This window comes from Branchiostoma lanceolatum, chromosome 8 (assembly GCF_035083965.1).
Source record: "Branchiostoma lanceolatum isolate klBraLanc5 chromosome 8, klBraLanc5.hap2, whole genome shotgun sequence".
NCBI lineage: Eukaryota > Metazoa > Chordata > Leptocardii > Amphioxiformes > Branchiostomatidae > Branchiostoma > Branchiostoma lanceolatum.
In genome coordinates, this window is record NC_089729.1 from 22111814 (window position 1) to 22134175 (window position 22362).

A 22362-nucleotide genomic window follows, 5' to 3' on the forward strand; every position below is an offset into this window, starting at 1 on the left:
CACCAAATAACACCTTGACAACGACGCAGCGGACGTAATTTACCAAGAAATACGAGTGCTGCTGTCCAGCCCGCCATCTGTGATTGATATAAGTGTATCAAAATACAGGGCGCTGGTCTTCAAAGGCTTCCGAATTCTCCCCACTCAAGTCGATAATTGCTACTTTTTGTTGTGCGTAGACAACCCATTTCGGCGGAGGGGTGAGCCTTGCATTCAGTTGGAATAACAAACGCGGCTTCCGGTACCAGCCTCTTCTGAACGACACTTCGATATCAATTTTATCGAATAGCTTCAAGAAATTGACAAGAAAGTTTCAGAAAATGAACTTTTGATAGAATATTACCAACTCGATTTTTAAGTGTGGAAGAACTACTTCTCACGTTGTAAGAAAAACAACCCGTGAAGATTTTTTTACAATTAGAATGTAGATCATTTGAAAAATATTCTTCATCAATGATTTTGATTTATAATCATATAGTTTTGCCAAATTCTTATTTTTTGTGTGCAATTGTGTTGAATTTGGTAATTAGCTGGAGTCCTGCCCACCCCCGCGGCCTGAATCTTTTGAACCCCAAGATCAGTCTTCTGATTGGTGCGGCTCAGTACAAAGGGTGACGTCACGGCCCCGGGGAGTTGGCGGCATGTGCTTTGATCTGTGCGGCCGACTAGCAAGCCGAACTTCCCTGCTCCACAACGCTCTAAATTCTACCATTTCCTCGCCATGGAGTAGCTATACAGCTAACTATGAAGGTGAGTAGGATAGTCGGGTGTTCCTTCGTGTGATGGTGCGGCAACATGTCGCCATTTTGTCGAGTTGGACTGCTGTAGTCGTTGTTTGATCAGCCTAGGCCGGAGAGGTAAACTCGATTCCCTATTACTGTATCTTAATATGGCTTGCCGTTGCCTTTTAAAAATAGCGCAGCTCCGCTGCATTTTCGAACTGTTTGTGATAGTAGCCTAGCAGAAGGTTGTTTGTAGGCCTTCTGTGGGTCAGGAGATAGATGGTGAGGGGGCTGGGTTGGTGGGAACGTCGAGAGAAGTTTGCGTGTTGTGGTGGAGGGGCCGCGGGGGCAAGTCTTTTATCTGTGCAAATAATTTGATTGCAGTCGGGTCCGTCCGTTTTCCCGCTGCAGACACAGGCACACGGCATTCCTGCCGCCCGGGCCGATCCCGGGAATCTGGCCTTCCTCGACCACAGCGCGCCCAGGTCTGGGTGGGATTTGTTAGAATGAAACCCAAAGACGGGACTTGGACCTAAAATGGCTGCCCCTGAGGATGGTTTTTCCGTTGGTGGGTGCCGCGTGTGTGGTTGTCACGGCTCGGCACGATTTGCTGAACATTGGCGCCCGCCCTCTACCGCATCGTGCGACTCAAAAATAAAACAGTCGCTCATTTTAGACCTCTGTGTATGGATTTGTAACCTTCCATCATTTTTACTCAAACTTTATATCTGTCGCGTTTGGGTCCTGTTGTTTTTTTACCAGCAGCACGATTTCCCCAGTAGTAACCGCTAGGAAACGACGATAGCTTGTTGTCTAGAAAGGAATCGACTTTTCGTGTCGAACAGGGCTGTGTGGTGTGATGGAACAGGGCTGTGTGGTGTGATGGAACAGGGATGTGTGGTGTGATGGAACAGGGATGTGTGGTATGATGGAGATAACGTGAAAACTCTGTGGTTTTTAGCGTGCGAAATGTCCGTGACCCGCGGTGTGACCCCCAGCACTCAGTCCCTTCAAAACAGATCCATTTCAAAAGCAAGGGTTGTATTTGGAACACATGATCTCTGAAGTACACAACACCCCCACATGTCGGGAGGAACAGTTTGGACTAGCAAATGTATTTTCTTCTCGTGCTTTGAACGATAGTAAAAGAAATACAGGATCACCAAGCCAATGTGTTTTCTTTTCCGGCATAATTTGATTGGCGATGGGAGGGGGGCTACCCTTTCATATACAGTGTTATACTAGTAAATTTGTGGCATTGTTATTTGTTCCGACTTTTATACTGCAAAGTGGTCCGTGAGTGGTGTGATTTGAACATAGGTGGCGTTTGTTGTCAGTGACATTGGCATGAAAGATGCTTCTGTGTGGTAGACTCACAATTATTTAGGTGGTTTGTTTGCTGCCGATATTAAGAAAAGGCATGCCATTCATGTCTATATTCCTATAATCCTTACAACTAAAGCCGCAGGGTAACGATTGTCTGAGTCTTTCAGTAGTTTTTAAACACCAAATCATAGATACTGTTAATACACAATGTATGATCTAGATAACTGGTGGTGTCGGAAATAAACCATGGTCATGTAGGTTGGGAAAAAAGAAAATACAGTATTCCAGTAGTATACATTCAAATAGCAACTGTGAGTTATTCAGTTATTCCTTATAAACACTCAACATGATCTTTATCATTTGTTTCAGGAACAGATCCGTTCAGAACAAGTGTAGTGAGTTTAACTCTCCACTGGATGGTGAAGCACTGTTGAGTAGGGACTAAAGTGGCCCCCCTCCCACCCACCATGAGTATTGGTGTACAGGAGTACCTCCAGGACACTGGAGGAAGCAAGTTCACCGAGGACTTACCCACGAGTGCACGGCCTCCAGTACCAGGCGAGGAAACGGAGTCCAACCATGGAAGCCAGCACAGTGGTTCCAGCAACACAAAGAGTGAATACTCCACAAAATCAGACTACTCCAAGTCAGACTACTCTCATTCGTCAGCTGGTACGCCCAGACGGACAAACTGTGACTTGGGATTCGAACCAGAGGGTAGTGCGTCGCCTACGCCGCCATATCTACGCTGGGCAGAAAGCCTGCAAGCATTGTTGTCGGACAAGGATGGTAGCCAGCTGTTTAAATTATACCTGGAGAATGAAGACTCCAAACATCTTTTGGAATTCTACTTTGCAGTCAACGGCTACAAAAAGATGGATCCTTTGGATGACAAAACACAGAGACTAGCAAATATTGTGTACACCAAGTATATCAAAGAGGGAAGAGGGATCCTTAGTCATAGAGTAAAGCCTGGGACTAAACAGTACTTAGCCAAGAATATAGATTGTAAGCCATTGGACATATCCATATTTGATCAGGCACAGCTGGAAATAGAAAAGTTCATGGAGGAGAATGCCTACAGGATGTTCTTGGAGAGTGATATCTACCTACAATACTGCAGAAATGGTGGGGAAGTCTCTCCTAACCAAGTAGTGACAGAACTGGCCAATACCTCTGGTAACGTGGGAAACTTGACAACGGGAGTGATACTAGCTCCCCTGCCAACACTACACGAAAATGTTGAACTCAGTACCGAAGACACGATGGAGACACGGACTCTTCCATTGACGGCAGAACACCTTTTTGCTACCTCACAGATAAGGCTCAGGAGTGACAGTAGAGACAGAGAAAGGTAAGCAAAGTGACTTCTTTTCTTAACAATCCAGCCACCAAGGAAGGTGTGAGTTTTTAAAGTACCATATGAAGTAGACTTAAACATTGAAGATTGATGTTCTCAATACATGTATCTGTGTCTGCCTGGTTGCACATTACTCAAACTATGTCAATGGTCAGCCAGTGTGGCCAACAGACATGAGGGCATAACATAAGCATCCACATGGGCCTAAGCCATGAAAGAATGGCATTTCTGTCCGTCCAAATTCCACCCAGTGCTCAGATAGAAAGACTCCTTAAGGTGTAGTCTTACATGAATATTGACTTAACACTAAGGATACTGCCTGACTTTAGTTCATTCAGTAAAACTGGAAATTGAGATGACGGTAGCTTTGTGCTGGATTTAGGAATCCCTACCCCTCTTCTCAACCATCAAATAACAGATTAAGGTTATCCTGGGAGCCCTGTTTGCTTGTTTGGCTATACCTTCTAGGGTAGTGCTGTCTGTAGTTTTCACCCTACAGTCTAGAGCTGTGTACAGGTACACTGTACCAATACAGTACCGGGTACAATCCATTAGGTACAGGTCCAAAATACCTGACCCTGCTGTATCGGGTACTGGACCTGACTCAGGGGATGGCCACTTTGACAGATAAAATTACTATGAAATTACCGTGGCAGTGTACTAAAGCCACTCTAAAGCACAGAAAACACATTTGCATGGCTGGAGTCAAATTTTCATCTGTGTTTTCATAAAAGAAAAAACCTAGCACAATGAAATATTATGTTTTTACCTAGTCAAACATGCCTTTGTCCTTATTGAAAATCTAGCATTTTTCGAACAAGTAGTTTAGGTACTGGTTCAGGTCCGGACCTGTACCTTAACCTGTGTACCTGTACCTAAAATTTACCCAGCTCTACCCTACACACTCAACACCCCACACATCAACACCAGATTCTACATGGCGTATCATAACTCCAGAAAAGTGTTTCCGCCAGACTGACGACCACTACCCTCTTAAATGCTATTTCCCGCATTCTGAGAGGTAGTACTAAAGGTAAGTTTAATGCATCCACATTTGCGCCAAGGACCGCTAGCAGACTTTTCCAACCACACATAGACGATTTCAGTTTGTTTCCATGCCGCGAAAACTAAGTGAATGTTGCCTTCAGAAGAGGCTTGGCTACATTTTTATTGATATCGTAACAACGGCTGCTAAAAACTGCTTTAATCGTTCTAAGGCGCTGTTTATTCTGGGTAGCTTTCGCTTTAACTTACAAACTGTTGCGCCATCTTGATAACGTGAAATACTGACGCTTTCTTTCAATCAACCAATCGGAACACAGCTTATCTGAGGTGAGCTCAGAACATGCAGGCATGTTGCATATTCATAAGTTAGCAACATGGCACCCGTGGCCGCTTGGGTTACTTGTGTACTGAAATTTCAGCGATGGAAATACGTTCAATTCAATCTTTTGATATCCCGGTAGAAATGGAACTGTTCAATGGCTGGTCCTTCCGATTCATTCTTTTGAGGTTTTCGGCTTTTAGTTGTGCTGTCCACGTTTGCTGGAAATGGTTTACAGAAGAACTATCAATTGTTGTATTAACTTGGAAAGACCGGCTTGAATCTTGTAAAACAAGTTTTTGATGAGAACATTTGTGAAAGGTGCTGACATTGATTGTTTTGAAGAAAAACAACATCAAAGAAAACAAAGGAGTTTGATTTTCTGATGGGGGGGGGTGCTGCGTCCTTATGCCCACAGTGTCAAAATAATTTGGAAGACACAAAATGTCAGCATGACTTTCTGCCGACTTCTTGATGTGTATCTCAAATTTTCAGACTGGACGGCCTCTGACTTCCTTCAGGCCGTCCCAAGCAAGATGAGGCCGTCATTTGACGGGAGGACGCTCCTCTGGCGAGAAACACTGCTCAAGAATATAAAGGGCTCTCAGAGAAATTAGTGGGGGTTCTTCTATGGGATATAACCTTTTTTCTTGATTAAAAAAATATTCTGATTAACACAAACAGCAAACTAATATCAGTGACTGAGGGCTGGCCTTCTAGCAGCTGTTTTTTCTAATTTGGATTAGTTTAACTGAAAAATCCCCCCAATAAAAGAAAAAGAAATGGAATTTTATAGGAATTCACTCTGGGTCAGGTTTCAATTTAGTATGGTTGAAATGTGCTGAATCTAAAATCAAGTTCCAAGAATGATTTTTTTTGGTTTCTGACGAGAAAGTTAGGAAATGTGGGATACTGATGAATTTTTGCACTGTTTCCCAGCAGAAGTTTCCAGTTAGCTGAATGGCCAGCCCCCTGGAGGCATATATAAAGTAGATACATCATCAGTCCAAAAAACAAAGGTCAATCTAGATAATGATTTAAGAATTTGGGGTCTACAACTGCATCAACTAAAAACAGTTAACAGTAGTCTTTGTAGGCATTCAAGTGTGAGAGGCCAGCAAAAGGGCTTTGAGAGGAAAGATTCCTGTCTGAAAAGTACTTGTCTACAGTCATGCATACCAAATCTGGAGCTAATTTGTGTGGTAGCAGGCGGCACAGGGTCCTATGTGGTGTCCATAGCTTGTATGGCCTGGGGGTGGAATCAGTCTGGGGGGCACAGTGGGGAAACCTGCTTTGGCTAATGGGATCCTTGTGTCACTGGGTTTTTTCCTGGGGAAAGGGACTGGCTGCCTTCTCCGACCTCTCCAGAGGGGAGTCAGCCCAGTAAACAGGGCCCTTCATCGTCCAAGGTTGAGTGTCTATAAAAGTGTGTGTGAGGGGGGATTGTAGTAGTGGTTTGTAATTCTCACCAGTCTGAATTTTTTCATCTCATTGGTGTGGTCATGCTCCCCGGGGAACATTTGAAATCTAGACCATATGAAGCGCCTTTACCTCCATTTTGAGGGACAAATTTTGCTGGTAGACCAAGGAGGTTATAGGCTTGTAACCGCCTTTGGTAGACTAAGTTTAGTTTAGTTTAATGGCATCTCTGTTGCTGAAAAATTACCCAAGGGTTTCAGGCATCATTTTTTTTGGAGGGGTGGGCCGGCATGGTGGTAGGGTCGAATCGGTTCACACACAAGCTACATTATCATGTTATATACCTACCTACCTACTACCAAGGAGGTTATACTACCAAGGAGGTTATATAACCTCCTTGCTACTACCAACTCCCTTGACCTCCAGGTCGTGGGGGGGGGGGCAGCTGTCTCCAGACTTTCTTGTTGTATACAATTGGCAAAAGATAAGCAAAATTAGCGCAACAAAACTGTATTACGTATCTATGCCTGCGACAAAGCACAGAATAAGTTGGCAAAAAGAAAACATATTCAACACTTGTCCCGTAGGTCTATGTGCCCTGAGATCTGTATGCCCGATGCCCTGTACTAAAAATAATGAGGAATTATTACCCAACTTTTAGACAGATCTTTTTTTTTCTCCCATGCTTTACCTGGTAGAACTGCACCGAATATGTTCAAAAGTCACAGATTCAAGACGTCCAACAGCCGCTTCGTGGCTGCCATATTTTCATCTCTAAAATCTCACAAATCCACGCTAGTTGACAATTGGTAGGTATGAGAAAAGATCTACATTGGCCTCGTTGCAAACTTCTGTTGTTTTTCAAGAGATCTTTGCAAAATTCCAAGCTCTGTCTATATCTTAGCATTCCGATTTATGTCTATCAAAGAAGACAGAAAGGGCACGGTGTTCTCACGGGTCTGTATGATGTAAATGCCTGTCAAGAACATTGAGGCAAAATTTGTGTCTCATAAGCGGCTAGATCACTGGATGGACAGCAGCCGAATGCACCATGACATATTTGTGATATGGATAATAGGTGATCACTTGCTTTTGTCGAAAAGTACCCATTTAAACACATTTCTACACTTTTTGCTTGTTTTTGCTTCCACTCTGTGTTCCAGCAGTGGTGAGAATGTTAGCTGTGACGTCACTGACAGAGGCGGCGGCACGATATTTTGAATGGGGGGGCGAGATAAGTTGAGATGAAATCTCACTAAGACGAGCGCCGGAGGCGCGACAATACTAGGGGGGTCCGGGGGTATGCTCCCCCGGGAAATTTTGAAATCTAGACCCTCTGAAATGCTATTTTCTGCATTCTGAGAGGCAAATTTTGTTGGAAGAGTAAGCTAAGTTTAATGACATCGTTATTTGTTAAAAAAAAATGCTGAAGGGTTTCAGCTTGATTTGTGGGGAACGTCGCCCTCCCGACATAGCACGACATGCTCCCACAGGAAAATTTAGAATTCTTGACCCATTGAAACGCTATTTCCTGAACTCTTAGGGGCAAATTTTGATGGTTAAGTAATCTAAGTTTAATGACATCTCTATATGTGAAAGGTTTCAGCCTGAGTTTTGTTGGACGACGCACACCCGACATATGATTTTTCCGCCGGAGCGCGACATTGAAAACTTTGAAATTTTGACCAATTGAAACGCTGTTTCCTGAATTTTTAGGGGCAAATTTTGCTGACAAAGTAAGCTAAAAAGGTTGATGACATCTCTATATGTGAAAAAATACAGACGGGTTTCAGCTTGAGTTTTGAGGTGCGACGGCCTCGAGCCCTCCCGACATATTTTTCGCCGGCGGCAACGTTCTCCTCCCGGAAAATGTTGAAATCTTGAATGCTTTTTTCCTGAGAGGCAACTTTCGCTGATAGATTGAACAAATACAGAAGGGTTTCAGCATGAGCTTTGGAGGGCGACGCTGTCCCGACATATATACGCCGGCGGCGCAACAATCCTAGTGCGCAGCAATCCTAGTGTGCTAACGTACGTCGGAGAAAATTGTGAAATCTTGACCCGCTGAAACGCTATTTCCTGCATTTTGAGAGACAAATTTTGTTGGTAGAGTACGCTAAGTTAAGAAAATCTCTGTTAGTGAAAAGATTCATAAGGGTTTCAGCTTGATTTTTGGGGGGGCGACGCCCCCCCAACACATTTTTCGGGGGGGCAGCCGCCCCCCTTGCCCCCCCTGTGCCGCCGCCACTGACTGACAAACCTGGCACCTAAACTACAAAATATGTCTTGTTTACTGGGCACCCTGTATGTAGGGGTGGCCCTGTAGGAGACATTAGACCAAGGCCCCGTTCATGATTCAAAAAACAAAACGGTCCGAACTGTTTGAAACGGTTTACATTTTGCATCCGCGATGCAAACTTGCACCAGCGCTGAAAACGGTTTACATCGAATTTCCATATTATGCAAAAAGTTTATTGTGATCCCGCACTTCGAGTTGTTGGCCGCAACAAGATTTTACTATTACAAAGCACGGCCGAAATATCCTCTGGACAGCTAAAACTTTCACTTTTCCGCGCGCTAACCAAGAGTTGTACTTCAATTGGCACTAAACTACTGTCCTGTTGAAGATGCGTTCCTTCAGTCCCTTGGCAATTTCATGGAACACCCCCTGGTTCAGATGAATGCCATCAAGTGTCCTCTGGACCTCCTGATCCCCCCAAAAAGATATTTGTTAGAATCCCACTTGGGGGCCATAACAAGATGTTACGATTCAAAAACGTGGCCGAAAATCCTTCACTCTTTCCCGCGTACCCGGATGTACGACGTCATAAACATCAATGTGAACCGGTTCCGTAACACTTTTGCGTTCATGATGACAATTCCGCGAAACCGTTTTATTCTGAACCATTGTAGACTACCTCGCCAGGAGTAAAACTGAACGAAACCGTTACGGAGCATTCATGTTCACAAGTAAAACGGTTTACTTTGCTGAAATGGTTCGAACCGTTTTACTTTGTCAATCATGAACGGGGTAGGCTGTATTCCATAGTTTGTAAGCCAGACTCCTGATCTCTGTGATTTCTATTGTCTCACTAAGGGCCTATTGTAGAATTTCTTTTGGACATGTTGACCCTAGAGCCTAGGAGTTGGTCTGTGTACTAGTGAGTGTGTAGGCATCTGGGCTACATATTCCACCAAGCAGATCTGGGACATGTTAAAAGCCCTGACATTTATGAACCCTCGGCTGATTTAAGTGCCTGCACAACTATGCACATGTAGCTCATACAAATAAGACCTCATTCAAACTCAAAAAGTTTGATCGGATTAAACGTCTAATCGCGATATAATTGATCCTGATCGCGATTGATTTTTGCAGTGTGAACGCTCCCGATCGCGATTGATGTCCCCTGGATTGGATTATTTGAATCCACCCACCCCCCCGGGAGCTAGTTTGGGGAGGATTAATCCAATCCTATAGAATATCGAGTGTGAACGCAAACCACGATTGATTCGCCGGGGATTTCGGCTGGCTCTGAATGTTGTCCCAACAATTGTCCCTTCGTTCACGCTCCAGGATTGTCCTGTCTACAACTCTTGCCGCGTTCATTAACTGTACTACAGCTAGGGCAATATACAAAAGCCTTTGTGGTTCACGCCTTCTCGCAATCATAGCCCGCCGATTGCGTTCACTTCCACGGCTACAGAACATTCTCCAGAGATACAAAATCATCAAAAATTGGTGGACTCCCGCCATTTTGTAGCGAAGCGATGCCAAATCTTTAACCTCAACCTATGACCTTTAACAACTATCACATAGTATACTTCTGTAAAACGCAGCGTGCTTCAATCGGACTTGAGTGACGGTGTACTTTAATCCACTTGGCGAAGAGCAGTTGAAGGCAAATATCAACCGCGATCGGATTAATTCTATTGGGATAAATGTTTAATATGATCCATTTTTTTGAGTGTACAATACAATGCAAGACTGTAAGTTTTTATGTATGTATCTATAGACCTTGAATCAGATATTAACTAAGCACCACGATTCCTTTGGCTTTTAATCATACTTAAATACCATGGTCTTACATGTACATGTGACAAATGATGTGATATATGATTGTTATGTATGTAAAGAGGTTCACAAGAAATTAAATTTCTGCTTTCGTGTTCTGTAGATTGAGCAGAGGAGGGAACCCATATCACCAGACGTACGCACCTGCGCCAGCAACATCAGCGAACGATTCCGAGATCCAGAGCTTGTCCAGTGAACAGACCGATGACACCATGTCACTGACTGACAGTAGCATCGATTTGTAAGTATTTGTGAATTGAATGCTAAGGATAGTTATGATTCAATTTAGAACACTGACACACATTTAAAACAAAGGGATTATCTGGTCTTATAGTTTGCAAGCTCTGAAAAGAAATACACAAGCCCAGGCATTGGTGCACACTACCAGTGTGTGTGTTTTTAGTCCATTCCGAAAGTGGCTTGAAACCATGCTGATAGCCTACTGTTATTCCATAATATCACAGAAATGTCTTTCTTGTCATTGCTGCATCTTTGGCTCTGTCTGGACATTACAATGGGAGATGCTGTAACTGATTTTAAAATTTGTATGATAATCATGTGCTTACCAAAGACACCCCAGACTTGGGGTACAGAGGAAGGGGCACAGCGCTGGTGGAGGTGGATTGTTCACAGCACTTTTCATCTCCACAAAGCCTTGCGCCCAGGATAAACATATATATAGCAAGTACAGCTTGCTTGGGAGCCATTTGAATGGAACCGAAATGGTCAGCATGCTAGAAGTATGTCTATATTCATTGTCCAAATTTCTTAAACCAGCGGATTTCTGTCCCAGGGTAAGCCACAAAGGAAGTGCTCCTACTGTGACCTGTCCAGCAGCTTTAGTTTAGGGGTGGATTGACCCCATAACCACATAAATTCATAAAAGGATTATACCAGCCAATAACAATGGCAGGGACAGATAACCATAATAACTGTCAGAAAATTCTCCTTTTTTCTGTTCTAAGAACATCATCAAACCCTGAATAGCTCAGATATCTACAAGAAAGTCACATAAGCCAAGAAAGTTTCAATCAGATAAGATCCTTGGATAATCAAGACAATACTATCTACAACTTTCAGTTTTGGGTATATCAACCTTGTTCAAATTTTCAAAGTTTCAAATCAACCCTGTCAACGTTGTGTCAGAGTTTCTAATTGTATCTAAATGACTTCTTAATGTGTAGCCACATTTCAATTTCTTATCTGTTGTCTGTAAATTTCAAACATGACTTGAAGTGTAACTTGTACTCAGCCAGGCCTCGACTGATGTGAACTGCACGGGTGCCAGTTGCATACCGAAGCCCATAGTTTACATTATCCTGCATTTAGGCCACACGATCTTGATTTTATGGATGACATCCGCGTGCGTTTTGATTTTCACCTGTTCTCAAAAATATAAAAAATGACCTCTGAGGCTCCATGGAACTCAGAAACTTGCCGACTTAGATTGCCTCAAAAAGGCCAACACTGCCGGCTTGTCGTGAAACTCGTTCTATACTACCACAGAATACGTCAGCATGAAAACTGGATTGGATTGGTATGTCATCAACGTTGGCTAGGGGAATTGTTACATTTGAACAGTTGTACGAGAGACTCACGGCGGCCAGCGAGTATCGCCAAGACAATTTTAAACATGACCTATCCAGAGTGGCTCTCACACGTTTGTTCTTTTGCAACGATGAGAGACATGGGAAAGGAGTCGAGGCATTGGTATAGAGGTCTCCCAGCAAGATTTGCGTGAACCATGGAATGCATAATATGGCCCGGAGTTCTATGCCATGTATGTTCAAACTGCCCTTGTGGGTGTATATGAGTATTCTCATCAGTCATATATCATCCACAGTCCTTGGAGCCAAATACCTTCTAATAGTATACTTCTTCTATCGTTCTTGTCAATATATTAAACATCAATCAGTTGAGCCAAGTTTGCTATGATGAACAAGACAACCAACAAGTGCCTCCTACAAATAAAGACTTGTTGTTTGTTTGATACACTGTTCTGTGGTTCAATTCACGATACCAGCTTTGTAGTCCTGTGGTTTAGCAGCATTTTATTTGTTGGATTTTCCTCTTTTTTCTGCCCTCGCGCATTAGTTTTGGGATCTCCAGAGGATGTCATCCATTAAATTAAGATGGTGTGGCCTTATAGAGTTTTACTAGGTTCTGGTGTTTTATGAAAAACTGAAAAGCGGCGGAGATGAGTGAGTGAGTGGGTGAGTGAGTGAGTGAGAGTTTTATCAAGTAGGTAGAAATGGAATACTGACCGTACTGACAGATTTAGTTGTAGAGAATAGAGAATGGTTCCATGGGACCAAAGTTCCTTTGGAAGAGATAGCGTAAAGAGCATTTTGCGTATTGGTGGAAACATGCCGATTTGTGGAGTTAAAAGCCAGCAGGCATGTGTTACAGTTAGAGGTCCTTCATCAAACTTCCAGGCACCCCTGCAACTTAGGGGGTCTACACTGGGTAGTAGGATGCAAAAAGCAGGCAGCAAGGTGTGAGTGTAAGGATGTCACAATGGGTCAGGTTAGGTCACTATTGCAATCTAAGCGCCGCGGGTGTCATGCAAGATTTCCAGGCTGCGTGTCTAAAGATGTTGCGACAGCGGGAAATATTGCTGATGTCGTGAAAAGCTGTGTGTAAAGTGTGCCCATTAGTCCAAGGTGAAGTTGCAGGAAATGGCTTCCATTTATGTCAGGAAAAGGCAAAACCCAACAGCTGCTCTTGACAGGTGCGCACCTCCTCCAGACCCCCCAACCACCCATGCAACATGCATCCTGTGCTTGACACCCTTCCCCCGTCCTGCTCTATAGATCCATGAGCTTAGCTATAGCAAGATCAGACTGTTACAAAAAGTAATGAATTTTTCTGCTTCAACCCTTTATTTGTCTCCTTACAACTGGGACAAGCAGCTGTTATCCACTCACATGCTAATGGAGTATTCCACTAGTCACAGTTCTGGGCAAAGAGTTAACCAGAAGCATTACTCACCTCTTTGGAAGTGTAAAAACATGCACCAAACAGTCCCCAGAAATTGTGTGTGCACATACCAAGGCACTCAGGAGGCTGGAAATAATGCCAGCTATCTGTAAATAAGGGGAGTCGGGACAATTTTTTCGGTCCAAAGAGCACTGGGATAGTTGGCCCCACGTTAGTGGAGGGAATTCCTGTGAAAGTAGACTCCAGTTGTGTGGTACTGAGGATTGCAGGTCATGTTGTTGATTTGGGACTGCAGAATTTGTCCAGAGGGCTTGGGTCAGACCATGTGATCACAGAGCAAGTAGGAATGGGGTCAGGTTACAGTGGTAAATGGGGATGAGGGTAAAGAAGCTCTCACTGTCTCAGGCATTTAACTCATTCGGGGCGCGTTGGTAATGAAGCTATAGGAGATGTGCCAATGTCATTCATTCTATGTTGAGAACATCTAGCCTAGATCATTGACTATTGATCATGCAAAAAAATGCCAACAACTTCACTACATAAAACCTCTGTTTAGGCAAGGAGGTTTAATCAAGTTTAGGGCAATTACAAACTGCTCTTAGCTATAGCACATGGCCGCACCACTCAAAATGCCGGGCTGTGCACGTCCGACCTCGCGCGCGGCTGCCAGACTTAACCTGCTTATTTCTTCAGTTACAAGCTAGTTTTCATCAGTTTGATGCGTGGGATCAGTTGAGCTGGCTGAAAAGGAATCTCCCACCGCTATAATCATGCGCTCATGAAGCTGTGTACTTTTGGGTACGGACTCTTTTATGGTACCCACTCAGAGTAATACATGAATGAGACCTTAAAACAGGATCTACAACACAACGGGCATTCTGCCTGGAATTACAGTATTTTAAGAACTTTTTTCATGTGCAAATCACACGCAGAAAACCCGTTCCCCCTAAACTCTGTTAACATTGACTAGGATTTCTTGTCTGTGGTTTGTATGTCATTTTCTGAGGAAAAGACTTTTTATGAAAGAACGACATTGGCTACAAAATAGTTAAATGACATGTACACGTGATTAGAATGGGCAGTGGAAACATGATTTGTTCTTGTTACATGTTTCTGTGAGTCTAGAGGTTTAACATACATGTTCCTCTGCTGTTTGTTACAGGGACGGGGTCCCCAGCCATCGACACAGAAGGCGACGCCAGCTGAAGGGGATGAGACAAGATGCCCAACGCAATGGAAACGTCATGTGCTACCCGCCATTTCCAGTGAGTACACTGCACCAAGGAAGCATGTTGAATTTAGTTTTGGGTGACAGTTTTTAGATATCAGTAGCATCGTAAATATAGCACCAGGTTTTTGGTAACTAATAGAAAGCCTTGCTGCCAGAGTTTGTAATTTTTATTAATGAAAGCTAGTTTTGCATATTGTGTAAATCTGAACCAGCATAGAGTTGTGAGTGCATCATACATACTAGTACATCTTTTCTCTAAACTCAAAGACTTGACTTCACTTATGTTGAGTGACAGGCATCCTTGGCCACTCAAACCACTCTCAGCCCAGACTCGTCTGTCCACCATCGCCTTCTCCAGTGCCTCAGAGGGTAAAACACAGAGACTTGGGCTTAACTCTACTTTCATTCTTTCTTCACTACAGCAACCGAGGACTCAGAGGCTCCCCAAGGAGATGAAAATGATGGAACCAAAGAAGTTTGCAGAACTGTTAATCGCGAAGCTGGAGAAAGTAAAGCAAGACCGCGAGAATGAGGAGCGACTGGACGAACAGCTCAGAAGAATGGTACCTATAATGATCTCAGTATGCATGAATGCCATTGTGAATGTAGCGGGACACACCTTAGATTTTAGACTAAGAAGTTCTAAGTTCAATGTAAATAGGAGGGCTGTCAACAGAATGGCAAAGGCAGATTGGACTGAAATATGATTTGGATGTAGAAGTGCTTGTGTGTGATATTAATGTTTGTGTTTTATTCCCACAGGAGGGTGACAGTGGTGCTAGTCAGGTGTCGGACTCCCAGGGCGTGTCAGGATCGGACCCAGCCCAGCCCAGACTGTTCCCGCTGATGGACGACACCACCAGCATCGATGATGATCCCGAGTCCATCCTGGACGAACATGTGTCGCGGGTACTGCAGACGCCAGGTTGCCGCTCGCCAGGCAGACACTCTCCCATCAGACCCAACAAGGGTCACATCTCAGGGGTTCCTTATCACACGTCATACCCAGGCGCCCTCGCCAGCGCGACCGGCTCTTCCTGGCACGGCAAGTCACGACCAAAGGATGGGTCAAAACGGGACAGTGGCATCGGAGACTCTTCTGTCACAGAGGCAGAGACTGTAACTCATTACCATAAATATTATTACCATCACCACCACCACCATCCCAAGTCACGGGAGGGGGTAGAGAAACAGACGGAGATGGAAACACAAAGGAAAGTGCAGAGAGATTCTGAAATGTACACCACACAGTCTCGAGTGCACCAGGACAGCATGGGTGGTATGGCAGAATCCCTGCGTCGCGACGGGCGAAGAGAAGTTCTGGGGAAGCGCAGCGGTGGGAGGAAAGAGGAGGGCGAGCCGTTCCTGGCGCTGCCCGTGGAGACGGACAGGTCAGTAGTTGACTGGTTCCCTCTGTTGACCCATGTGGATAAAACTTGTGCTCAGTCTGAACTTGCTGCTCACAGTTTATGGGTTTGCCAGCAATCCTTTTGAAGCTAGCAGGGTGCAGGAAGTTAGGGTTGCCATTCCGACGTGTGAAATTCCCTGGCTGATGGCTTTCCACAGCCACAGATGGCATTTCTGGCCTAGATGACTATGGCACCCTATCAAAGTACCATTAGCCTTGATGTGGGGTGGGGGGGGGGATGTGGTAGGAGTTAGTTGGGGCCAATATTTAAACTCTGTGATCGGCACACAAGATGGTAAAGCAGATGGCCAGGTCTGAGAGCCAGTTTTACCAAACGGAAGTGAACCATCTTCCCAAAATAAGCATGGTCAGGTTACAAAGGGCACTGTGCTCGTAGACAAACACTAGTCGGCCAGAGGTGCATCATTGTTGCCATGGTAACCAGCAGGCACCGGTAGCGGCACATTTGTGGTCTCCCTGAGCACAGCCATGTGGCTATCAGATGGCGTTCTGTTTCTCATGTTTGAAAATATTTTGTATCTTTCCTAGAATAGTCACAATGTCCCAGAAAGTAAGTTTTGCTGGATAACCTTGAAGTTCTTACTTGCCTAATTAGTATTGATTGCCAGTATGATTAATCAGACATGGAGAGTTTAACCTTTGATTTGACCTTCAGATTTGGCAAGGTGTGGGACTGGATGGAGGAGGGAGAGCGGGAGAGGTACAGAGGGGGGATGAACATCAGAGAGCCAAAGTCCAAACGATCATCCAAGACAGCTTCCCAAGCAGCCCACAGAAGGTAGATTTCCTTCCAAAGATTTCTGCACATGCTTGCATTTTTATGTGTAAGTAGTTCTATTGATGTTAGAAAACTCCGTACAATTGTAGCATGTCCTTTTCTCTGTACTACCAGCTCTGGAAAGGCAGGCTCCAGCTCAGCTAAGAAGCCCCTGGCGTACAACACGTCCCGTCCAACGTCCATGGAGAGGCCACCAGTCACGGCAGAGGTCCGACCTATGCAGCCCTTCATGCAGGACACGCAGATGCCTGTCCTGCCCCAGCCCAACCCCCTCGTCTGCTTGGAGGAAGCCCGCAGACGCCTGGTGGAGAAAGCCAACCCCAAGGGGAGGTAAGACGTCTTTTGTGTTAGTATGTCATATAACAATATTTCATTTGAAACACTGCCAGGGTGTGAGATGATTTTTTGGGGTTACTTTCAAATATTGTAAGACTATAATGTTATAAGTTGATGTTTAATTTAGAATTTATAGTCTGTATTGTAAATACTTTTGCTGTACACAGATACTCACCCTGACATAGCAACTTTTATAACATTATTAAAAGACTGAACTGATTTATTTTTGTAGCCTTTATTGTTTAGTAGTCAGACTTTTCCTCTCTTGCAAGTCACTTGTCATCGTCTTATTGATATCATACTGTCAGGCATCCTCAAGAACTTTGTTTATTCTAGAATCATCAGTGCTCGAAATGCATTTTTTCACATGCAAAATTGCATGTTGGAAAATATTTTACATGCCATTTGCCAAATTTGTCAAAACTATTTGACTATATGTATATAGTCATTTGTAGACACAAAATCTCTCAGTATAGTATAACAACATGTACAAATTGTACCCAAAAATTAGAGAGAAAAATTCTTTCCAGCTTAGTAGTATTTATAATGTAGCAAAAACAGGAGAATGATTACTTAATAATTTCGCCTGTAGAAGTACAATATTCGCTGCAACATGGACTGTCACGGTGCTGGAATTATAAAACTGCAACGTTCACTAATGTCAATAGGGGGCGTTGTGTCATTGTCTCGCACGGTATCGCAATATTTAGCAGGAGTTGGTCAGAAACACCGTTGCCATGTTTGTTTATCTTTTTCCCGACTGAATGGATTTTTGTGTTTCAGACACAGCAAAATAAGTTAAAACTATGGCCATAGTATGGGTACATTAGAGTGATAAAAGTATTGGCAACTTATTGATTTGTTTTTGGAAGTGAATTGAAAACTTTGCGTATTCCTTGGCCCAAATCATTTGTAAGTCCGTGTAATTGGCACAATGTTAATATAGATCGATCGCGTGTACCGCACAGTGGTACCTGTGTTTAGACAGAAGTTGTGCGCTGCAACTGCGCAACCTGGTTTGTGCTTACACCATCCACCGGTATTTCAAGCCCTGCTTATTTGAATTTTTGGAGAACAAATTTTTTTGGGAATGATCTTATCTATTTTCTAAATGTTCCTACAAAAAGTCATTGGCTTCTATCAAGACTTTGTAGACTTGAAAATATTGCATGTGAATGTCCACTCACAGCTAGATCGACTACAGCTGCGAGGGCCTCCCTGCGTTGACATAACCTCCTTGGTGCAACAGGGGTTTGTCTTCCGTGATATCGGCTTTTTTATCGCTGTTCTCTGGGGATCTACATCCCTTCGAAATCGTCCTCAAAATCACATAGCTACTAAAATCCACTCCATTCCCGGCCATGCTGTCTTCAGTTTGGGGTAAACAATGAAAATACGCCAGTGGGATGCTATAGAAAGCAGGGTCTATTCCCACCCAAATGTCAATTGCTTTCTTCACACAGTAGTCCTGCATCGCTGAAAGGGGACTCATCTAGAGCCTACTCCTTTTCACTATAACCTCCTTGTTTTCTGACACTGTGGTCACAAAATAAACAAAGACAACGATTTACACGCTCTTTTTTAGTATTGCAGCGAAATGGTCCATTGTTTCTTAAGGATTGCTCTTTCACAAGTTTTCACAGACAATACCAACAGGAAATATATGTTATTCCTGTTTCAAAATTTGCTAGGAGAAATTAAAGATAGAATGAGAGAAAAATGAATTGAAGCAATGCTTCAAAGCTAGATATGATGTAAATAAGTAGGCATTATTAAGTTGAGAAGGTTGTAGTATGGAGGCTTGTGTTTTTGCAGAAAATATTTTCAAATTGCAGAAAAAAATTTTCACATTCTGCAATATTGCAGAACACTTCAAAAAAAGCAATTCTATCACTGCAGAAATTTCACCACCGCAAAGTACTTATTTTCTCAGTTTTCTGCGGGGCAAACCCATATCTGGTCAAATTAACCAAGGAACTTTGGTATCAATTTAAAGGTGAAGAAATGGACTTTGTATCAATCTAATTGAATCTGTGAACTGTAAAAGATACAAGCACAAATAAACTGACCAAAAGATACTTGTTTTGAAGGCCACATTATTCGCTGTCATTTTGCAATACACAAAATATCTACATGGTTGTACTGGGCAAACCCTTAGATATGGAAAAGTATCAACAGTATGCATGTCTAAGGTCTTTTTGTGCACCATGGATAGTTGTTACACCCCATACAACAGGGTCCAACCAACCCAGGTCTAACTGTTACCGGGCGTATGTCATATCATAGAAAAAGCTGCACAGAACAGATGCAAATAGAGGTTTGCAGTTGGACTGTGTATTCTTCATGAAAGCATCCTTGAATACAGCGGATGACAAGATTAGAAAAAGGTCCAAAACAGGAATTTTTCATAGAGTACAGAAGAAAATACAGAATGAAAAATCAAGTTTGGATTTAAAGAGTATTTACTCATATTTGTTTATGTCGTGTTGAGCACAGAGATAGTGATCCCTTGGAATACTTGAAAACATCACAATGTTGTCATGGTTTCAAACCCTAACAAAAGTTGTTTGTTCCTATAGCAGCAGACATGTTGTGGACAGTGGTGTCAGGAAAGACAAGGGCAAGCTGCCACAGTCCAAGGTTGTACCTGCTGTGTCCGACTTCGAACCAGAAGAAGAACCCAAGGAGTAAGTCATCTGTTTTGTTGGGTTTCTTAATTTGTATTTTAGGTGAAATAACGATTAAATTTTTTGTTATTGATGTTTAAACTCATTTCTAAAAATGCTGCTCTTGTTTTTTTTGTTCAGGAGAAAACAGCCCATCAAAAAGCCAGCGTCTACAATGTCTGTTTCAGGCGAAAACACTGTAGTTGGGTATTACTTCTGCGGTGAGCCAATCCCATACAGAACGACGCTCCCAGGGAAAGATATCACGCTTGCTATCTTCAAAAATAGCATCACCAAGAGGGGAAACTACAGGTAAATAACATGGATGGATTCTTGCCCGTTAGAGTCAATTCCACATTACTGTGTTGGTGTTTGTTGCCTTTTGTTCTAACATTTCTAGCAGTTGTTTGATGTTCTAAATATTTCTACTGTGTTTAACTTGTTTTTTATTTCTAACATTGATTGCGTTATCTATATTAGTTTCTAACATGTTGGAACATGGAGTCCATTCCACATCACCGCACAGGTGTTTTGGAACTATTTGTAAGATAGAGTCCATTCCAAGTCACTGTGAGGGTTGTTATTGTTGTTTATTTACAAAAATTATCAATTTATTGTTATTATTGTAAAAGATTTGATACCTTTGAAATATTTTGAATATGATTGGAACTTTTTTTCACGGCTTTCTAAAAATTTAGAAATATTCATGATGTGGAACATGATATTTCCGATAGCTTCTTAACAAAGGTAGATCTAACGGCATTCTACCATTATTTACCATTCTTAACCATTTCTAACCATTTTTTACCATTATCTGTAACATCTCCACAAAGGATGGTCCTGCAGTAAAACCTTACAGACTAAAGGGCCAGATTAGCATCTACTTTTATGGGGGCAATCACCATTCTAACATTGCTTGCCATTTTCTCCTTTTTTTATAAATATTTCTAAAAATATGTTAAGAAATTATTCTCAATAAAGAATTTTTGTGCAGGAACTTAAAGAACGTTTCTATCTTATTGAATTCGAATAAATTCAAATTTTTATATTCAATCTGCTATTGGAAATATTATTCAAATACCCTCTTGGTGACTTGGAATGGACTCACTATTTCATGGTTTCCAAACATGTAGAAATTTGAATGGATTCTACTGTAAATTAATCTATTTTCAGGAGACTTACATAGGGATAGATCTATCTAGGTAATTTTCTAAAGCTGTGAATTTTTGTAATTTTTTTTACAAATTTATGAAGTTTTTCCCTCTTGTTGTGTCTGCAGATATTTCTTCAAGTGCACGTCAACAGAATTCGGCTCCAATGCGGTGTACCAGGAGGTAACAGAAGACGAGGACTTGCTGCCACTGTGGGAGGGGAAGATTGTCGGCAAGGTGGAGCGCATCGAGTGAAGAAACATCTAAACAAAGAAAATCCTCCCATCTTCCTGACGTCTGACTGTGCAGCATCTACCGTACTCCATCAGCAGGGTGGTTAAAGTGAGGGGAAAGGACGGGTTTTGTGTGCCGACTGTTATTTATTTTCTCATGAACATGAAGGTGCTTATATGATGGGGAAGTAGGATCTGTAGACAGTGATGCGTCGGGAAAGATGCAAAACTTTTGGTGCTGCTTGTGTCAGAGACTGACTCATACTTGGCATACGTCCCCTTCCTGTGCAATCAGCCATATGTTTCTTGTTGTGCATTGTTGCCAATGTCGTCCTGTTCTTGTATAGTAGGAAAGATTAAAGATAAGACTTGGAAGGAACCATGGAAGATCCGTTTTGTCCATTGTTAATTACCAGTAATGTCCATGTTGTTGCAGTTGTTAATATTACTTTGTTACCTACATTTTTTCCTTGTGGAAGGCTAACTGTTTGTATAGTCCAAGTTATCTTCTAGATAGTACCACCATTGATTCCTGGTGTAGATAGTATGGTCCCAGAGGAATCAGGTGGAAAAAAGACCCCAGCTGATTGTTTATGCCCCACTCCCCCACATAAGATATTTGCCCCCTTCCTAGTTTCAATCAGACTGTAGGTGTGATTGATGCTAAGTTGTGATAATTATTGTAAGGTAAATATATTTTATCCCGTATGCCTGTTAAGGGCTTGGGTCATGCCAGGGGAACATAAAAAAACTAACGTAAAGAAACGTGTAAGGGACAGTTCTTGAGACTCAGAAGAAGAAATGTCAGAAAGCTGTAAACATCTGTGATAAAGCAATGTTGCTACTACAGAACAAACTGGCATATTGGCCATGATTGTAGACATTGAACCTCATATTGTACATAACTTTACTATGACCATTTTCCCCAATATGTTCCCTTGCAAAACACATCAAGTCCCGCAGAGAGTACGAACACATCTGACCATTTCTTGCCTGTGTTACATTTTTTCTATTTCCCAATGTGTGAAAAATAGTTGTACAAGAATTGATGCCTAGGTTTCAATTGAAACAATAAAGGTTATATATTTTTAAAGTGAAAAGCCATTGCTTTGTTTGTGTTGTGTGATGGGTGTGAGATAGTGTGGGTATTTATATGTGAGACTGCATGCCACTAAGTACACATCCTCATGAAGTTTAGTCAAGTCCAATCTCTTCTTGATTATTGAAAAATCTACACAGATTACTCAACATGTTTTTGTTTATGAATCTTTAAGATGGTCCCTACACCCCAAAATCGCGAACATAGCTTGTCCAGAACAAGAGACATCAAAATCGGAAGTTCTGCTGCAGTACCTAGGGAAGCTGCTAGGTGGCC

The 22362-nt window shown here is 42.7% G+C and overlaps 1 protein-coding gene across 3 annotated transcripts; it reads left to right on the forward strand.

Annotated features, from left to right (window-relative positions):
• The first annotated feature begins 607 nt into the window (after window positions 1-607).
• LOC136440560 (axin-1-like) lies at window positions 608-22087 on the forward strand. Of its 3 annotated transcripts, none has more exons than XM_066436630.1 (11): window positions 608-750; window positions 2418-3402; window positions 10327-10464; window positions 14326-14428; window positions 14817-14957; window positions 15157-15785; window positions 16479-16601; window positions 16716-16931; window positions 19520-19624; window positions 19745-19915; window positions 20883-22087. In XM_066436630.1, exons 2-11 carry the CDS (start codon window positions 2516-2518, stop codon window positions 21007-21009), a joined length of 2640 nt encoding a protein of 879 aa, XP_066292727.1. In that variant the 5' UTR covers window positions 608-750; window positions 2418-2515; the 3' UTR covers window positions 21010-22087. The 3 variants fall into 3 exon arrangements, with proteins under 3 accessions (XP_066292727.1, XP_066292724.1, XP_066292726.1); XM_066436627.1 differs by having other exon boundaries at window positions 609-750; window positions 19517-19624; XM_066436629.1 differs by having other exon boundaries at window positions 743-857; window positions 19517-19624.
• The last annotated feature ends 275 nt before the right edge of the window (window positions 22088-22362 follow it).

Excerpts from the sequence above, each read along its gene's own strand:
- LOC136440560 (XM_066436627.1), top strand. The coding sequence starts at position 2,516 with ATGAGTATTGGTGTACAGGAGTACCTCCAGGACACTGGAGGAAGCAAG. Across the intron at positions 14,429-14,816 it reads TGTGCTACCCGCCATTTCCA|CAACCGAGGACTCAGAGGCT; the intron begins GTGAGTACACTG and ends TCTTCACTACAG. Across the intron at positions 16,602-16,715 it reads TCCCAAGCAGCCCACAGAAG|CTCTGGAAAGGCAGGCTCCA; the intron begins GTAGATTTCCTT and ends CTGTACTACCAG.